General features: G+C 45.5%; 1 protein-coding gene across 2 annotated transcripts in view; it reads left to right on the forward strand.

Moving 5' to 3' along the window:
- RCOR1 (REST corepressor 1) overlaps positions 1 to 16,903 on the forward strand; it is a 131,075-nt gene that overhangs the window by 100,490 nt on the left and 13,682 nt on the right. For both annotated transcript variants that reach the window (XM_037900985.2, XM_037900986.2), the window contains exons 6-10: positions 133 to 251; positions 3,864 to 3,942; positions 14,165 to 14,359; positions 15,619 to 15,696; positions 16,473 to 16,530. In XM_037900985.2, the coding sequence (XP_037756913.1) occupies positions 133 to 251; positions 3,864 to 3,942; positions 14,165 to 14,359; positions 15,619 to 15,696; positions 16,473 to 16,530 (529 nt within the window). The remainder of the gene's footprint in view (positions 1 to 132; positions 252 to 3,863; positions 3,943 to 14,164; positions 14,360 to 15,618; positions 15,697 to 16,472; positions 16,531 to 16,903) is intronic.

Consider the following 16,903-nt stretch of genomic DNA (forward strand, 5'->3'; position numbering starts at 1 on the left):
ATGCTGGTTATGACTTTCCTGCTGGCTGTCATAGTATGTACCCTAGTATGGCCTATGTGATGTGAAAGCCAGGTAGTGCTGTACATGTAAACCTGGGAAGACTTCTAAAAAATGTAACCATTTTATTTTCAGCTTCCTGACAAATCGATAGCCAGTTTGGTGAAATTTTACTATTCCTGGAAAAAGACAAGAACTAAAACCAGCGTGATGGACCGCCATGCTCGTAAACAAAAAAGGGAACGGGAAGAAAGGTACGTTTGCAGTGAGAGAGACTGTGTCTTGCCACTCATAAACCTTTTAATGATGATCCTGGAATTTCTGGTAGCCTGTGAAGAACTAGAACTAGGATTTTTTCCCCCAGACACTTCCTGGTGCCTCTTTCTCTCTCTTTTTATAACCGAAATCTATGTCCATGTAAACATTCATGACCAAATTCTACCATCTGATTCACATGCAACTCTCGAGTCCCTGTAAAGGGAGATCACAATGGTAACTCAAGGGCAGGTTTTTAGCCTTAAATGTAACATTCCGTAGAATGGGAGCATGCACTAAGTGGAAGAATGTCAATGTTTGGCAGTCCCTTCTCCATTTTATCTACACACTTGTCCCAGCAGAAAGCTGCTACCAGAAAAATGCTTTCAGGGCCAAATTCTCTACCCAGCGCAATAGTCGAGTAGACTGGCTTTGTGATGGGAAGAGGAGGAGAGAGAAGAGCTCACACTAGCTGTGGTGGATGGAATTCTGTACCCCCCTCCCCCCCCAAGCCACTGAGCTTCAACAGATTCTTTGTTCCCACTACTTCAGCCTCAGGCCTCAGCAGTCTCCATGGCTGCCGTGCCTACCACACACTGCAGCACCCTTCAGGAAGGTTTGGCTGATAGTTCATGTGTTTAGCTACACAGATACTTCCTGGAGATAGAGATCCTCTTTCTCTGGATATCCCCACTCGAACCTAGAGCAGTTGGGGCCTCGGTGGGCATGGCTCCTTGGCACATTGAGGGGTTTAACCATCTGCAAAGGTTCTCTGCGTCCTCATCCTCCTTGTCTTTCCTTTCTCTACATAGCAGTGGTGCTTTTGCCGTGCTCCAGATGTTTCTTGTCCTTGTGAACAGGTGCTCTTCCCAACCTGCTCTAAAACTCAATCTAGACATTTGTAGAGTTAGAACTTCTCTTAGAGCCACATCCGAGGAAAGTAGATACCAGTCACCAGCTGGCAATGCTCTGCACATGTCTTCCATCATACGGCTCCTATTTCATGACTGCTTAGCCCAGACTCTAGCTTTTGTGCCTCAAAAAGGAGATCCCTATAGTAAGAGGGTCATTCCCATGGTGGAGTTTATTGAACCACACTGCAACAATGAGCCAGCAAGACGGTCTTCATCTCGCAGCTCGATCCACCACACCTGCTTAATTGGAAGGAAGAGAGTGGGCTCAAAGGAGAACACCACCATCCAACTAATCCCTTACTTGGTTGACTTTGGTTGGCTTTCCTTTATCCGTGCCTCCCTTTCATACTGTTATTTCTGGTTTTATTTATTAACTTTATTCAGTGGAAAAATAATTGCATTTCCTAAAAGGAGCACTTGTTTGTAGTTCACACTATATAGTTTAGTATTCAAAAAGGCTGCATCTGGCATTTTTGTTCTATACTTGTAAACTGCACTGAAATTACTGCCACCAGGAAATATCTTTATAGTAAAGACTTTTATAGATGGTGTATCTAAGGTGCTATAAACTTCATGGAGAGTGAATGGATGGGCTGCTCCATTTCTGAATTTCGAAGCCTTTGAGAGAAGCAACAGGAGCAGAGATACTTAGAGTATGTCTACACTATGGAAACTACACCAGGTTAGCTATGTCTAAGCTGGTGGAAGGTTGTTTTTTTCCATCAGTGTAGGAAAACCACCACCCTGAATGACAGAAGCTATGTTGATGGAAGCATTTCTCCATTGATTTAGCTACATCTACACCCAAGGATAGGCTGGCAAAGATACATGGGTCAGGAACGTAACTTATTCACACCCCGACCAACGTAGCTACATTGACATAAGTTTTAGGTGTCGACCAAGCCATAGTGTTTGCTTTCTATATTTAGCAAGCTAAAGAATGATTGGCAGGTTTTTAACTTGGCTATTTGATGTTTAACTAAGTAGAAAAAATGCAGGGAAAAATTATGGAACTTGTGTCCCTGCTTTGTGGGGGAGATAAGAGAGCTGTGCTGTCATTTGAGCCTGAGACTAGAATGTGTGAATTCTACAGCTAGTTTGTGTTCCAGGCCTGTTCACTTGTGGATTAAATTGTGCTTAGGTTAAGTAATGACTGTAATAAACCTCTGCAAAATGGGTTAAGTTTAGTGGTCTCAATCTAGTTTGTAGTGGTTTATGTGACCCTCTAGACACAAATTTCCAGCACAGTTGGCACCTTTTGGTGTTGGTCTCAGCAGACACCAAGGACTGAATCTGAGTGGAGGTAAAATTGCACTCTTGCCCTTTAGAGTTAAGGCTAATTAAAGGGGCAGTGAGCGGAATCTTGCTCTGCCATTGAATGTGTTCTGTGACTAAACAGAGGAATTCCCAAGACACCTTTCAGCAGCACTAAAATCACTTTTAAAATAACCTCAAACAAACTTGGGACTCGGTTTTCAAAACCTGTTCTCTTACTTGTGTGCATGGGACTCTGTACATGCAGTCTTCTGTGCCCAGAAGTGACAGAATTTGCATGCACAGACTAGCTTGGGAATCAGTTTTGTACAGGAAAGCATGCAGGGTTTGCACAAGTGACTGCAAATGAAAGACCGTTAACACCACCTTAAAATGTGTCCCTCAGTGACTGAGCAGGTGCATGTCTTGTTCATACTCTTCACTTGGTTTATAATTCAAAATAATAAAGTAAATAAAAACTGAAACCTAAATGGTGAGTAAATGACTGAGCTGTGCAGACAGTGTACTCTGGAATTTTAAGAGGGTACGAAGAATATAATGCTGACTTCTACAACTTGGCTAACTTAATAGGTTGCTGGATTTCATGGGACCAGTGAAACCTGCATGTGTCCTTTTTAAAATAAACATAACCCAGATAAGATTATCCTTGCACTCTGGGAACATCATCATAGAAAGTAGAGCAATTAACTTCAGCAATGTACGGTACACTAATTCTAAACCATACATGGAAGTATACCTTAATGTGAATGGTAGTCAAACACTAAATTAGAATTCCAGTACAATTAAACTGGCTAGGTGTTCCAAGGTCAGATTCAGTATGGCCCCAATTCGATGCTGCTTATTATTATTATTCCGTAATTGTTAGAATATGCTTTCTCCCCCCTGCTCTCACCCTCCCCCCCCACTAAGGAATTAAAGATGAGATTATGGGAGTGCTAAACATATGTGTGGGTTTTGTTTGTTTTTTTTAAAATCCCTGGGAGAACTAATTGTGCATGTGGCTTTTTGTTACATTTACAATTTTTAATTTAATGTATGAAATCCACGTTAAAGCTGTTTGCTCTAATTCTATATCCTTGTTTGTCTGAGTTTGCTTGAAGTTAAAAAATATTCAGCTAGTTCTCTTTGACTCTAACAGTCAGAGAATTCCTGACTTGTTTTTTAATTTTTATTTTTGCCTTTGAGTGTGAACAGACTTCATTTTCAAATTTTGCCCAGATATACCACAGAAGAGTTTATGTAAAAGCTTTTAAATGAATGGTCCCTAATGTGGTTATTTTAAAGCAGTAATTGACTTTAAAATTCACCAAAAAGAAAAGCCGTTGGATTGAATGGTCCATCCATGCCTGACTTTCAGCAGACTATTGTAGAGAAATAGAAATTCTCATTGTAATATGGTCGTGCCTTGCTTTTGTCTTTCAGTGAGGATGAAATGGAGGAAACAAATGGAACTAACCCTGTTGATATTGAAGTTGAACAAAACAAGGAAAGCAAAAAAGAGGTAGATTAGTTTTTTCCCCTAATACTGTACTGAAGGCTAATGAAAGTTTTCACCTGTTACTGTGAACTATTCTGTTGTGCCATGGAGGATCTGACAGTGCCCAGTTTTATTTGTGCTTGTGCGTAGTTTTCACTCAGCACAGGAATAATAGTGACTCTCAATTCTGATTAGAGTAACTAGTACTCAGAATCCTCGATCCCATTTGAACTGAACGGCAAGACATTGAGTGACTTCAGCAGGGTCAGGATTTCACCTGAAGTGGCTAACAACAAAGGAGAAAGATTATGTGTGGTTGTGAGTGTTCCCTTCCCCCTTCCAAAGGGGCCTTGACCTGGAAGCTGACATTTTGCATATGGGCAACACAACAGGCCTGTTTCCCCCTGAATCCTTGTTTGTAAATTGGGAGGTAGCGTGGGAGGGGCGTTGACTATTAAAATTGTTGTGCTCAAATGTACATGTTACCTTTGAAAATTTGGCCCATAGTGTTTTAACAGGAAGTTGGAGGGAGAAAATAGTTAACATGTTTTTAACTGTAATCCTGTAACAGGGGTTGGAACATATGCTAACTGCTACATGTCAGTTCTTTTGATGTTACCTGTTTTATTAAAATAGCTGTTAGGGGAATTAAGTGACCAAATAAAAGACTTCTTTTCCTCCCTAGTAGAAAAAGAACATTATAGTCAAGACACATCAGGTTGAAGTTAACTTAAGCTCTCAGTCCTTGCAGGCATTTTCTGTATAGCCTGCTCTTGAGCGCGTTGAAGTGACAACATTCCAATTGACTTTCATTGGAACAGGGCTGGGTGTGAACTGGAAAACTGACATTTACTTTTATGGAACGCTTTGTTCTTGTAATGTCCGCAAGTCCCACGGTGTAGGAGCTTTGTGTGATTAGGTGCTGCGGGCCTGACTCACCAGTGGTGTAATAGGTGTAAGTCTGCTGAAGTCAGTAGAACTGCATTGACTGCTCTTGGCAATAGGTAGTCAGCCTGTCTCCTTCAGAAATAGCACGTATAAGGGCTGTGAGGTACTTCAGTCTGTATTGGGACAAAAGGAGGCACTGCAATATACAGCAGAACTCACCCTAGCTGCCTGGGGCCTTCGGATACAAAAGAAAGCTGTGATTGTGTAACTGTATCCATGTGGGCTGATCCCAGCACCCACACACATCTCCACTGAAGTAAATGTGGTTCTTTGCAGCTGCCGGTTGCACAATCCAAACCTTCAGAATGAGAAATGATGGTTAAGATTTAAGAAATATAATTTAAGATACAGAGAAACTCTATCACAGGGAATGGGTTTATTCATTTTACTTAAATTTGACTTGTATTGCATCTGCAAAGTCTATGGGATTCTTCTAAACAAATGTGCCAGGGATATACTTCAAACTAATGTTACAAGCTTTGGCATTCACGGGGTGGAAGGGAGGGCGAGGGGTCCTATAGTAACAACATAGTGTATAGAGAGGAAAGATGTGACTTTGAACTATCAAAGGTGGTGCATACATCAGTGTTAAAACTGGAAAATGTCTGGAAAATACCTTGACAGAGTTTTGGTTTTGTCCTCAATATTTTTAAACAGGGATTGGAAAGAGGTATTTATGGGTTATGTTTAGCAAACCCTTTAATTGGGGCTGAGCAAGATAAAACACCATATCTTAATTTTGCATAACAGTTCATGTCACTTCTAAAGCAATCTTGTATAAAGGATGAACTCTGATAATATACTTTACGCTAGTTCCTGCATATCCTGTGCACATACTTACTGTTTTGTCTTTTAACTAGACAAAATTCCCCATTGTTGCAATAAAATCTTTTAAAAACCACCCTCCAATGTCATAATCCCAGTACAGTTAGTGCAAAGCTGCATGCAAAAGGCGTACATTTGGTAGTTTACTATGGCACTGAGTATAAATATACATTTTAAACTTGAGTTACCAACTGATCATCTTATACACTGCTGGGGAGCTTCCTTATTATACTTTTTCATTTTCAGTTTAACTGTAAAACGATAGAGGCTTTCTCATAATCATAACTTCATACGTGAATACGAGCTTCTTTCTTAACACCTCCCCTTTCCACTTTCTGCTGTTTGTGAGGCTTCAGTATTGTCTGTTCATAAAAAATAAAAGGGATAATAAGCAGTTTTTTGAGTGATTTAAGATTTCAAATTGAAATTTTTTTTGAGAAACTCTGAATCTAAAAGAGAGCTTTTACCGATTCACTTTTTTTTTCCTCTCACCCATCTAAAACATTGGATTACTGTTGGCTTCCTACAATCTGTAGATCTAGCTGTGCATGGTGGAAGTCAAAGTTCATTTGTATCTACATGCGTTCCCAAAGGAAACAGATGGTCACAGTTTTGGGGTTCAGGTCCTTTTTGTAGCAAAGTATTTTACATGGGATTGTATATCCTATTTATTTCTCACTCTCTAATTCAGATAATCTATGCCACCACTCTCTTTTGCCCCCCCCCCCCCCAAAAAAAAAAAAAAAGAAAAAAGAGCTCACCAAGCACATTCAGTCACTCTCTGTGTGTGCAGTGACAAGCAGCCTTCTGAGGGCTTGTCACTGGAAAGTGACTGCCAGCTTCATTTTATTCTCCTGTACAATTTGCATAGCCTATGCACATTAATTAAGTTTGATATTGCAGTACTCGAGCCTGAGGGCTGATTGAATCCAAAATACTTTGAGAGGAGAGCAGTCCAGAAGGGGGATATGTTTTTGTTCTTCATCATTGCATTTCTGCAGTGAGTTGGTCAGGTTTGTAATCTCAGTGAATCATCCCTCCTCCCCATTCCCAAAACCCAAACAAAAAATATTTGTCAGCTCAGAGACTCTGTATGACAACTTAGGCAATACGGGGATTTCTCTGGGCCATACAACTTGAAGAGGGGGTTGGAGGGCTCTCAAAAATGCTTGGTCTCAGTGTTTCCTTTTTCAGGAGGAGATGAGGAGCTTCCTTATTATACTTTCTTTCTTTTTCAGTTTAACTGTTAAATGATTGAGGCTTTCTCCTAATCATAACTTCATCACACATAATTAATGAATAAGAGCTGCTGCTTCTTTGAGTGCTTGCGAGTAGATTCCATTCTAGGTGTGTGCGCAGCCACGTACGTGGTCGTCAGAGTTTTTTGCCTTAGTGGTATCCGTAGGGTCAGCAGTGGTGTCCCCTTGAATGCTGCGCTCATGTGTTGGTATATCAGTTCCTTCTCACCGCCCATGGTTCTTTAGTCGGAGCGCCTTTTCTTGCATAGCAAGGGCTAGCAGTTTTGTTTCTACTGACTTCAGCCTTAGGGCCTTGTAAATAGTTTGTTTATAGTAGTTGTTAAGTGTAGTTAGACGTTAGAGTCCTAGCAGGGACTTTGCCTGAGGCGGGGCATGCCCCGGTCTCCTGGGTTTAAGCCCTGCGCAGACAGTAACAGGCCTATGCCTTTAAGTAACCCCCATAGTAGCTGCTTCAAGTGCTTGGGGGGATCACTCCTGAAGGACAAGTGCCGCATTTGTGAAAACTTTCGGCCAGAAACTAAAAAAGAGTGGGATATTCATTTTGGGCTCTCCTCACAGAGTCTACCCTTCACCTGGCTTCCGAGCCATCCCATCAATACTCGCCTAGTGCCTTGGTATGCAGTTCACCCCTGGCACTGGGCTCTACCCATCACCACTTCCTGTCACCAGTGCCCGAAAAGAAAACTAGGATGGCTCCAGGCAAGAAAGACCAACTGGCCACTCTGGAGCTACGTGTGCATGCCTCTCTGGTCAGGGCCCTTAGCCCCTTGAAACTTCCACCACAAACTCCCAGGAGCGGTATGGGACCCAACCTGCTGATGGCACAGATGCCTTCCCCAGCTCCCCCGGCGCCGAGAGAGCAGATGCCTCTGCCCATGGTGCCGACGCTGCACGAAATAGCAAAGGCTCCCCATGAGGGCAAGCCAGCCCCTAAGAGCGCTGGGGGCCAGTGGAGCACCGCCAATCCCCTGAGACAAGATAGTGCTTTCCACCTCCCCACTGAAGATCCCCAGAGTCACAGCCCAGATCCTCTGGGGCTCTCCCTCGGTCACCGGCACCACATTTGAGGTCCCTGGTGTCTCAATGTGGATAGCTTAGAGTGAGGCGCTGATCTCCGTATTACTGGCACCATTCGCCCTCCCACCGGTTGTCCTCTTGGCGCAGATCTTGGTCACCTGCCCCATGGGAACGCTCCTCGTCATGTCTCCAGTCCTTCCAGCACTGGTCCCCTTGATACCAGCACCAATCTTCTCACTCTGGGCATTGGTCTCTAGCGGCAACGGCTGGCAGGCAGACTCAGGCATCAACGGCCCCACTGTGGTCACTGGAAGGGGATTCCTCTGGCATGAAAGTGCAGTTCAGGCCCTCACACAGACTCCACTGGCACGATTGGGCACCTGAGGCTGTGTCGACATGGACGCCGCCGCCTTGGCAGCACAGCCAGTGGCCAGCACAGTGGCCTTATTGGAGCACGTGGGGCACGCCAGTCATGGCAATGCCCCCTTTGCACCGCTCATCTGCTGCCGTCTTGGAGCAACAGTTGTCGTCACCAACGACACCGGGCTCGGTGCATGAAGTGTGCTTGGAGTTCAAGGCAGAGGAGACTGCACCCACCCCTAAACCTCCTTCCCCTGCGGTGGACAATTCTCCGGGCCCCTCCCAGCGGTACAGTCGTTGTCTTCGTCCCCGGACGAGACGGTCGCGGGACCCTTGTGGGCCAGCTCACCAGACTATTTTAAAGAAAACCAGGCCCTGCTTCAATGGGTGGCCGAGAACTTGGGCCTAAAGGTGAAGGAGATGACTGAGCAGGCAGATATCTTGTTCAGCATCCTCTCAGCCTCTACCCCTGCCCGTGTCGCACTACCAGTGCATGATGGAGTCCTCAAAATTGCCAAGGCCCTCTGTCAAACCCCATTGTCCATCCCTCCCATTTCCAAAAGGGCCGAAAAGAAGTACTTTGTCCCAGCCAAAGGGTTTGAGTATCTTTGTACTCTCCCTCACCTGGGCTCACTGGTTGTCTCTGCAGCCAATGAAAAAGACAAGCAGGGGCACACCCAGCTCAACTCCCAGAACAAAGGGGCCAAAAGACTGGACTTGTTTGGGAGGAAAAATTATTCAACTGCCAGCCTACAATTCCTGGGTGGCAAACCATCAGGCCCTCCTAGGCAGGTACAATTTTTACTTATTGGACTCCCTCAATAAGTTCAAGGAGTCCCTCCCACAGGGTTTGCCCAAGAATACAGCACCCTGGTGGAGGAGGGCACCATGGCGGCTAGGTGCTCCCTCCAAATGGAGTGGGATGTGGTGTTTTTTTGAGCAGACAGATGCGAGGCTGCATGGGTTGAAGGATACTCTGGCCACCCTTTGCTTTCTGGACATGCATACGCTGCAGTCTGCATGGAAGCAGTTCCGGCCACCCCCGCTGCCAAGGCCTTGGGATCTGCAAGTAGAAGGGATAGGGACATTCGTTTCAACCACCGCTGCCCTTCCTCCTCCCACTCACCTGCACAGCCCAGCCCAGCAAAGCCTCCTGAGGGCCAGAAGCACTCATTTTGAGGGTGCCCTTGAGAGCAACATCCGAGTCAACTCCCAGGATCCACCCTATTCTTTCCTCGACTGTTTTCATCCCTACTGTTCGGCCTTGTCGTGGGTCACCTCGGACCGCTCAGTGCTGGACATAGTGTCCAGCTACACCCTGAAGTTTTCGGCTACCCTCCCTCCCACCCCTCTCTTTCCCGTCCTCCTTCAGGGACCCTTCTCATGAGCAGCTCCTCATTCAAGAGTTGAGAACCTCCTGAACCTAGGGGTGCTGGAGGAGGTCCCTCAGGACATGTGAATAAAGGGTTCTACTCCCATTATTTCCTAATCCCAAAAGCAAAAGGGGGCCTCAGACCCATTCTGGATCTGCGATGCCTCAACAAGTCTCTCAAGAAGTTGAAGTTTCGCATGGTCTCCCTGGCCTCCATCATCCCCTCCCCGGATCCAGGAGACTGTACGCTGCCCTCAACTTGAAGGACACATATTTCCATATTCCAAGATCATAGACATTTCCTCCGTTTCATAGTGAGTGGACACCATTTCCAATTCACAGCGCTGCCCTTTGGTCTCTCATTGGCCCCAATGGTCTTAACAAAATGTATGGCGCCAGTGGCCGCTTACCTGAGACGTCGAGGAGTCCAGGTCTTCTTGTATCTCGACAATTGGCTCATCACAGGCAGGTCTCAGGAACAAGTGCAGAGAAGCCTCGTTCTGGTGTATTCCATCTGCTGCGACCTGGGTCTGCTGGCAAATGAGAAAAAATCCACCTTAAGGCCAGTTCAACAAATAGAGTTCATTGGGACACTTCTCGACTCCACGCGAGCCAGAGCCTTCCTTCTGGAGGTGCGTTTTCAGGTCATCTCGGACCTGATCTCCCATGTGAAAAACCACCCGCTCACCATGGCTCACACCTGCTGCGGTTGTTGGGCCACATGGCCGCCTGTACATACATGGTCAGTCATGACCTAAACCAGGTAGTCAGGGTGCTGGATCACATCTTATCGTCCCTAGATTGGTGGATGAACCCCGGGTTGGTGTTGCAGGGAGTTCCCTTTGTGGCCCTGTCCCTATCGCTGACCCTGGTCTCCGATGCTTCGGACCTGGGTTGGGGAGCGCACCAGGACGAGCGCAGCATGCAAGGCCACTGGCTGCAAGATGATCTGGCCCTCCATATCAACATCAGGGAGCTCAAAGCGGTTTGCCTGGCCTTCCAGGCTTTCTTGCCCCACCTGAGGGGCAAGGTGGTTCAGGTCCTCATGGACGAAACCACTGCAGAACCAAGTCATCGGACCTTTGCGAGAAAGCTTTCCGCCTTTGGGATTTTTGTGTGCAGCAGGCCATTCATCTGGTAGCCATGCATTTGCCTGGGACCAGGAACATGTTTGCAGATTGCTTCAACAGGACCTTCTCGTCTCACCACGAGTGGTCACTCCATCCAGAGGCGGTCAGTATTCTCTTCCAAAAGTGAGGGACTCACCAGATGGAATCGTTCGCGTTCTGGTAGAACAGGAAACGCCAGGTGTTCGCTCCGGGAGATGGACAGGGGTTCCCTGTCAGACACTTTCCTGCTCCCGTGGTTGGAGACCCTGATGTACGCCTTCCCGCCAGTGCCATTGATCCACAGAGTCCTCCTGAAGGTCAGACCAGACAGGACGACGGTCATCCTGTTAGCCCGCGAGTGGCCTCGCCAGCTCTGGTTCAGCATGCTGCTGGACCTTTCGGTAGCCACCTTGCTGCGGCTGTCTCTCTGGCCAGACCTGCTGTCCCAGAACCACGGCAGTCTTGCAACCAAACCTGGCGGTGTTGCACTTTACAGCATGGGGCAAGGGTGGGCAAACTTTTCACATCGGCGTTGAGAAACTGAATGGAGGTCTGGGTAGGGAAGGCTGTGCCTCCCCAAACAGCCTGGCCCCCGCCCCCTATCTGCTCCCTCCCACTTCCCGTCCTCTGACTGCCCCCTCCCAGGACCCCCTCCCCTAACCGTCCCCTGGGACCCCACCCCTTCTCCAGGCCCCCCTGGGACTCCCACGCCTATCCAATGCTCAGAGCAGCAGGAGTTCTCAGCCCTGCTGCCCGGCCAGAGCCAGGCACGCCACCCACACTGCCTGGCAGGAGAGGCAGGCCAGAGCGCTGGCGCCATGCTGAGGCTGCGAGGGAGGGGCTGGGCAGGACAGGCCCGTGGGCCGGAAGTGGCCCGCAGGCCGTAATTTGCCCACCTGTGGCATGGGGCGATGCTGGCTTTGCAGAGCAGTGCTGTATGCTGCAAGACTGTGAACTCCAAGCCCACCTCCTTGGACACTGCTTGTGAGTCACCTAGAAGGGAATCGACGTGAGCAAGCACTGGAAGAAGAAAAAGTGGTTACCTACCTTTCATAACCTTTGTTCTTCGAGATGTGTTGCTCATGTCCATTCCATTACCCGCCCTCCTGCTCCTCTGTTGGAGTTGCCGGCAAGAATGACCTGAGAGAGCATAGGCCCAGTGGCACTGATATACTGACGCATGAGCGCAGCACTGAAGGGGGCACCACTGCCAGCCTTACAGATACCGCTAAGGCAAAAATCACCAGCGACCACGCATGTGGGCGCGCGCACACACCTAGAATGGAATGAACATGAGCCCCACATCTCGAAGAACAACAGTTATGAAACTGTAACCGTTTTTTTCTTAACGCCTCTCCTTTCCTGGAGTCAGAAAGCAAAGAAAATAAGACATTAACTAAGTGGTATGAGATAGCTTTACTTTTTTTAAATTTAAATCCTCAGCCTTGGTACAGAGACCTTCTCTTCTATCTATGAACACTTGTGTATATCTGTGACACTATATAAGCCCTGGAGATCCCCATATTGACATTCAGATTCTTTTCTGTGGGTTTTTAAGTTGATTGAATTCTACAAAGGTATACCTAGGGCCAGCAAAGCAACTTTTCCAAGATAGGTTAGATATTTACATTCTCAATGCCTGCACGATATACTAAGGGTCTCAATGTGCTTGGAGCTGTCAAAAGCTATTGTCCATAATAGAGAGCAGCTGCATATTCTGTGAACTCAGTAGAATAACAATCTGAAGTTACTTACGCTTACAGAGGAATAAACATTTGATGTTCAGCCTCATGGGAGATTCACGTTGCTGATGCCGCATGTTGTCATCCTGTAGCTTGAGTCCATTGTACTAGATTCATGCACAGGCCTGTGAATTTCTGTGTGTAGATGAAATACTCACCAATCTGAAACCTCTAATCCACTTCAAACTATTTACCTGACTTAGTTATCAAAGCTCTCACTTCTAAAGCTGAATGCAAAACTTGCCTCACTGGTCCATCATTAAATCTGTCTGGCTATTGTAGTGTGTTTCTGCTGTTCTCCTACTCCCCCTGTGCACGGAGATCTGTGTAGGCAGATTCCCTAAACAGAATAGCTTCTTGCTCCTGGGCTGGCTTAGGCACTTAGGGCCTGATGGATTTGGATCCTCATTCGGTGAGCCTTCATGCAAATGTGTGTTCAGTGTTTAAAGATTTCTAATTAGCAAATGGACGCTGCACAGCGTGAGGAAACTTTCTTCCTGATTTGCAGTTATAAGGTGTCACTAACCAGACTCGTATCCAGTATTTTAACTTGCAGATGAGCACATACAGGAATGCAATTTTGGATCCTCTCCTGTCTCATTTCATTTCTTTTCTTTTTTTTTTTTTTCTTTAAAGTTCTTGGCACTATTCCAGCCTCTATACAACAACTTTAATCTTAGGATGGAGGATTTTTTTTGGTGTGCAAGTTAACATATGATCTTTTTTGGAGGTGATATTAAAGAGATTCAAATGTGCTTTTTGAGGGGAGTGTGAGGGGTAATAAAATGATTTTTCCATGTAATAAACTGCTGAAACGGTTAGAAAAATTAGTGGTTTGCCGGAAGATATCTCTGATTATAGACAGAGGTGGGGAAATATTTATAGCTTTTTGGGGTCAAAATAGATCAGCTTGGTATCTAATTCTTTGTAGAATGTGAGGTTAATATGTGTGAAATATATCCCCTTCCCCATGCTACCATCCTACTCTCTCCTCTCCCTCCTTCCCCGGAAAAGAGATCTTTTTAGTTTCTACAGGTAAAACTGTGTGTCTTGTTTGTTAGCACTGTAGTAAAATAAAGCGGGTAAAAATTCCTTAAAAATTATTGTTCTTAAGAATTAATTTGCAGTCACCTCAACCCTCATGTTCAATCTTGAATTGGGTTGCATTTGTTTTTTCCTTGTGTCTGGCACAACTCTTGTGTTCACCTACCCTCACCCCATCAAATTGAATTTCCTTTTGGGAATGAATTAAACTAACCCACTGAGGCCTGGCCATGACATTTAACTGATGATTAGTCACTTGTACCAGAAATGGAAGCCAACTAAAAAAGCAACAGAAATATTTGTATCTGGAAAGACACTATTGTTGTGTAGAAAAGATTGATGTGGTATCATTTATTTGTGATCACAGTGCCCCATAGCATGATGTTATCACACAAAGGATTTAATTCCTGTTAGTTTGCAACTTACTGTGTTCCACCAGAACGGAAGGATGAGATGTAATTTTCAAAGGCATCTCTGTGACTAAAGAGCCTAAACCCCGTTGACTTCAGTCTCCTTGAGAGTCAGTCTTTCTTTTGAGAACAGAGTTTGTGTAAAATGTCTGCTTCCCAGGTGCCGCCACCTGAGACAATGCCTCCGGTGAAGAAGGAGAAGCACAGTACACAGGCTAAAAACAGAGCGAAGAGGAAACCTCCCAAAGGAATGTTCCTTTCTCAAGAGGACGTGGAGGCAGTTTCTGCCAACGCCACTGCTGCTACCACTGTGCTCAGACAACTGGACATGGAATTGGTCTCAATCAAGCGACAGGTAGGAACCACTCCGAAGACAGCTCAGGAGTAGATTTGTCATCTGATATTTTAAAGGTGCTGCTGTCGGTCACCACGTGAGTAGTTACGGGGGATTTATAGCATGGCTGTGATGGCTTACAACAGGATGTGGCTTAATTAACAAGCTGCCAGCCTACCAAAGTGAATTAGCCCAGTACTGTTTAAATCTAGTTTTGTAGTTACAAAGCAGCAAGAAATAGTTCATTTTGATCCAAAGAGTTTGTCAGCCCTCTGTCTGCCTTTTAACCTGGTGTTGCTCGTATTTTTGAACTTGAATTTTGCTTTGGGTAGTGTACCTTCCAGCAGTAACTGCTTTGCATCTACCGTATTTAGCTTTCTTCACGTTTTTCTCATGTCACCTTTGGAATAGCCAGAGCCACTCTCCACTTCTGGCTGTAGATCTCCTCTGTGGCATCTCCTACAGCCCTAATGCATCTCTTCAGTGTCGTCCGTCGTGTTTCCCCCCCCCCCCATGCTGGCAAACATGATGGAGCTGAACTCTGCATTGGGTGCAAACACAGTTCTTCACTCTGTGTCTGTGGAGCTTGTGCGTCAGGGGAGACGGTGGGGGTTTTGTTTAGTTTTTTAATTGGACCTTCACCTTTTGGAAGTTTTGGCATCAGCTCAAAATGCGAAGCTGAGATTCTGCTGTGGTTTGACATGTGCTTTCTGCAGGCAGGTGCTGGGCAAGCTTCCCCACGTATTTCTGCACCGCCAGTAGATCAGTCTTAAACTGATTAATGGTAAATGTTCTCTGTACATCTAAAAGCCAAGACAGAAGTGCTAATGAATCGCTTCCTGGGTTTAGTCCTTTTGCCTATGTCCTAGATCTGAACACTCCCTTGACTTCAGAATTTAGAGCTGGTTCAGGTCCATTTCAAACTACTATAGTCATTTTTAGCTTTGAATTACTGTTGTGTGTGTTATTGTTTTAAGGTAGTTCCGAGGGCCAACAGAGGATGAGGTCCCCTTGTGCTGGGCACTGTACAAACATAGAATAAGAAACAGACCCTGCTCCAAAGAGCCTACAGTATAAATAGATTTAATAATCGCCCCAGATGTTTCTTGAACTTGGGGTACAGATGAATCTCCTTTCATAAAAAGAGGATGCAGGGAGAGCTGCAAAGTCAAGCTGGTAGGGTGTTCATAAGGGCGGCTGGGACAGGGCTTGTTGAACCATTTTTATCCTTGCTGAAAGTCACTGCTCCTTTTTTCTCACCCCCCCCCCCCCCGGCCCAGATTCAAAATATCAAGCAGACGAATAGCGCTCTCAAAGAAAAACTTGAAGGTGGAATAGAACAATACAGACTTCCAGAGGTATGCCAGTTCACACACTGCTATGTATGCATCTCTTCTGCATTTCCCAATATCAAGTCCTAATTCTTGCTTAAATGTCCTAGCTGGCACTATGTAGATACAATCATTCTGTCTACTGCCAGCTAACCTAGAGACCAATCTAATGGTAATTGGTCTTTGCGGGAGGGGAGGGTGGAAGAGGGTACCAGCAGGCAACTTTCAATCTGTATTTGGCTGGTTGTAAAACTTGTCTCAAATGTAAACATTCAGATTGCTGGTAATACTTCGCAGTCACCATATTCGTCTGATTGTTGTCATAACACCCTTCTGAGAGCGGTAATTATTAGCCCATTCCACAGAATGGGGGACTGGCCAGAGAAGTTAATGGCCTGACTGACAGAACTGCTGAGCACCCACAATTTCCATCATAGTTAATGGGAGATCTCGGTACTTGGCACCTCTAATAATCAGGAATATAAGAAACTTGACTGAGATCGCAGAGGGAGGTGGTGGGCAACGCCAATAAATAGAAAGAGGAACTCCCTCTAACTCCTAGTCCTGTACTCAGAGCATGGATGAAGCCCCACACTTCTGTGTCGTGTTAACAGTTAACTATGGAATCAATTTATTTGTCAGTTAACAATAAGGAATAATACAATATTTTAATAGGAAGAAAAATACCCTATTGGAAGGATCTAGAATTAGTTCACTGCTGCATTCAGACAAGAATTACAAACTCAGATATGAGTGAAAGTCCATTGCTTAAGGAAATGAATTACTTTGTTTATGACACCTAGGTCGTTCAGAAATTTAATGCACGTTGGACCACAGATGAGCAGCTTCTTGCCGTGCAAGGTATGGAACTATAAATCTTTCCTACTTCAGCAGGTGATGTACAGTTGAACCCTACTGCACATCAAGCTGGGATTTCTCCTTCAGTGGCTAATGGAAAATCTTGACATGACTGTATATTGTTGCCAAAGAAAGAGGGGTTAATACTACTTCCCTTTTATGACGCATGGCATGCAGTGTTCATTTGGGCAAACCGATCACTCACCTGCTTCTAGATAGTGACACTCTTAGTGCAGTCACTGCCAGGTTGCTTATACATGTAACTTACAGATAGAGTTGGTGAGTTTAGCACTTCTGGTTTGGCTCATCCTACATGACTCCTTTTTATATACAACTCTGTCTCTCTCTGTCTCCGCTCCCAACTCTTCTATCATCT

This window comes from Chelonia mydas, chromosome 6 (assembly GCF_015237465.2).
Source record: "Chelonia mydas isolate rCheMyd1 chromosome 6, rCheMyd1.pri.v2, whole genome shotgun sequence".
NCBI classification, from domain to species: Eukaryota; Metazoa; Chordata; order Testudines; family Cheloniidae; genus Chelonia; species Chelonia mydas.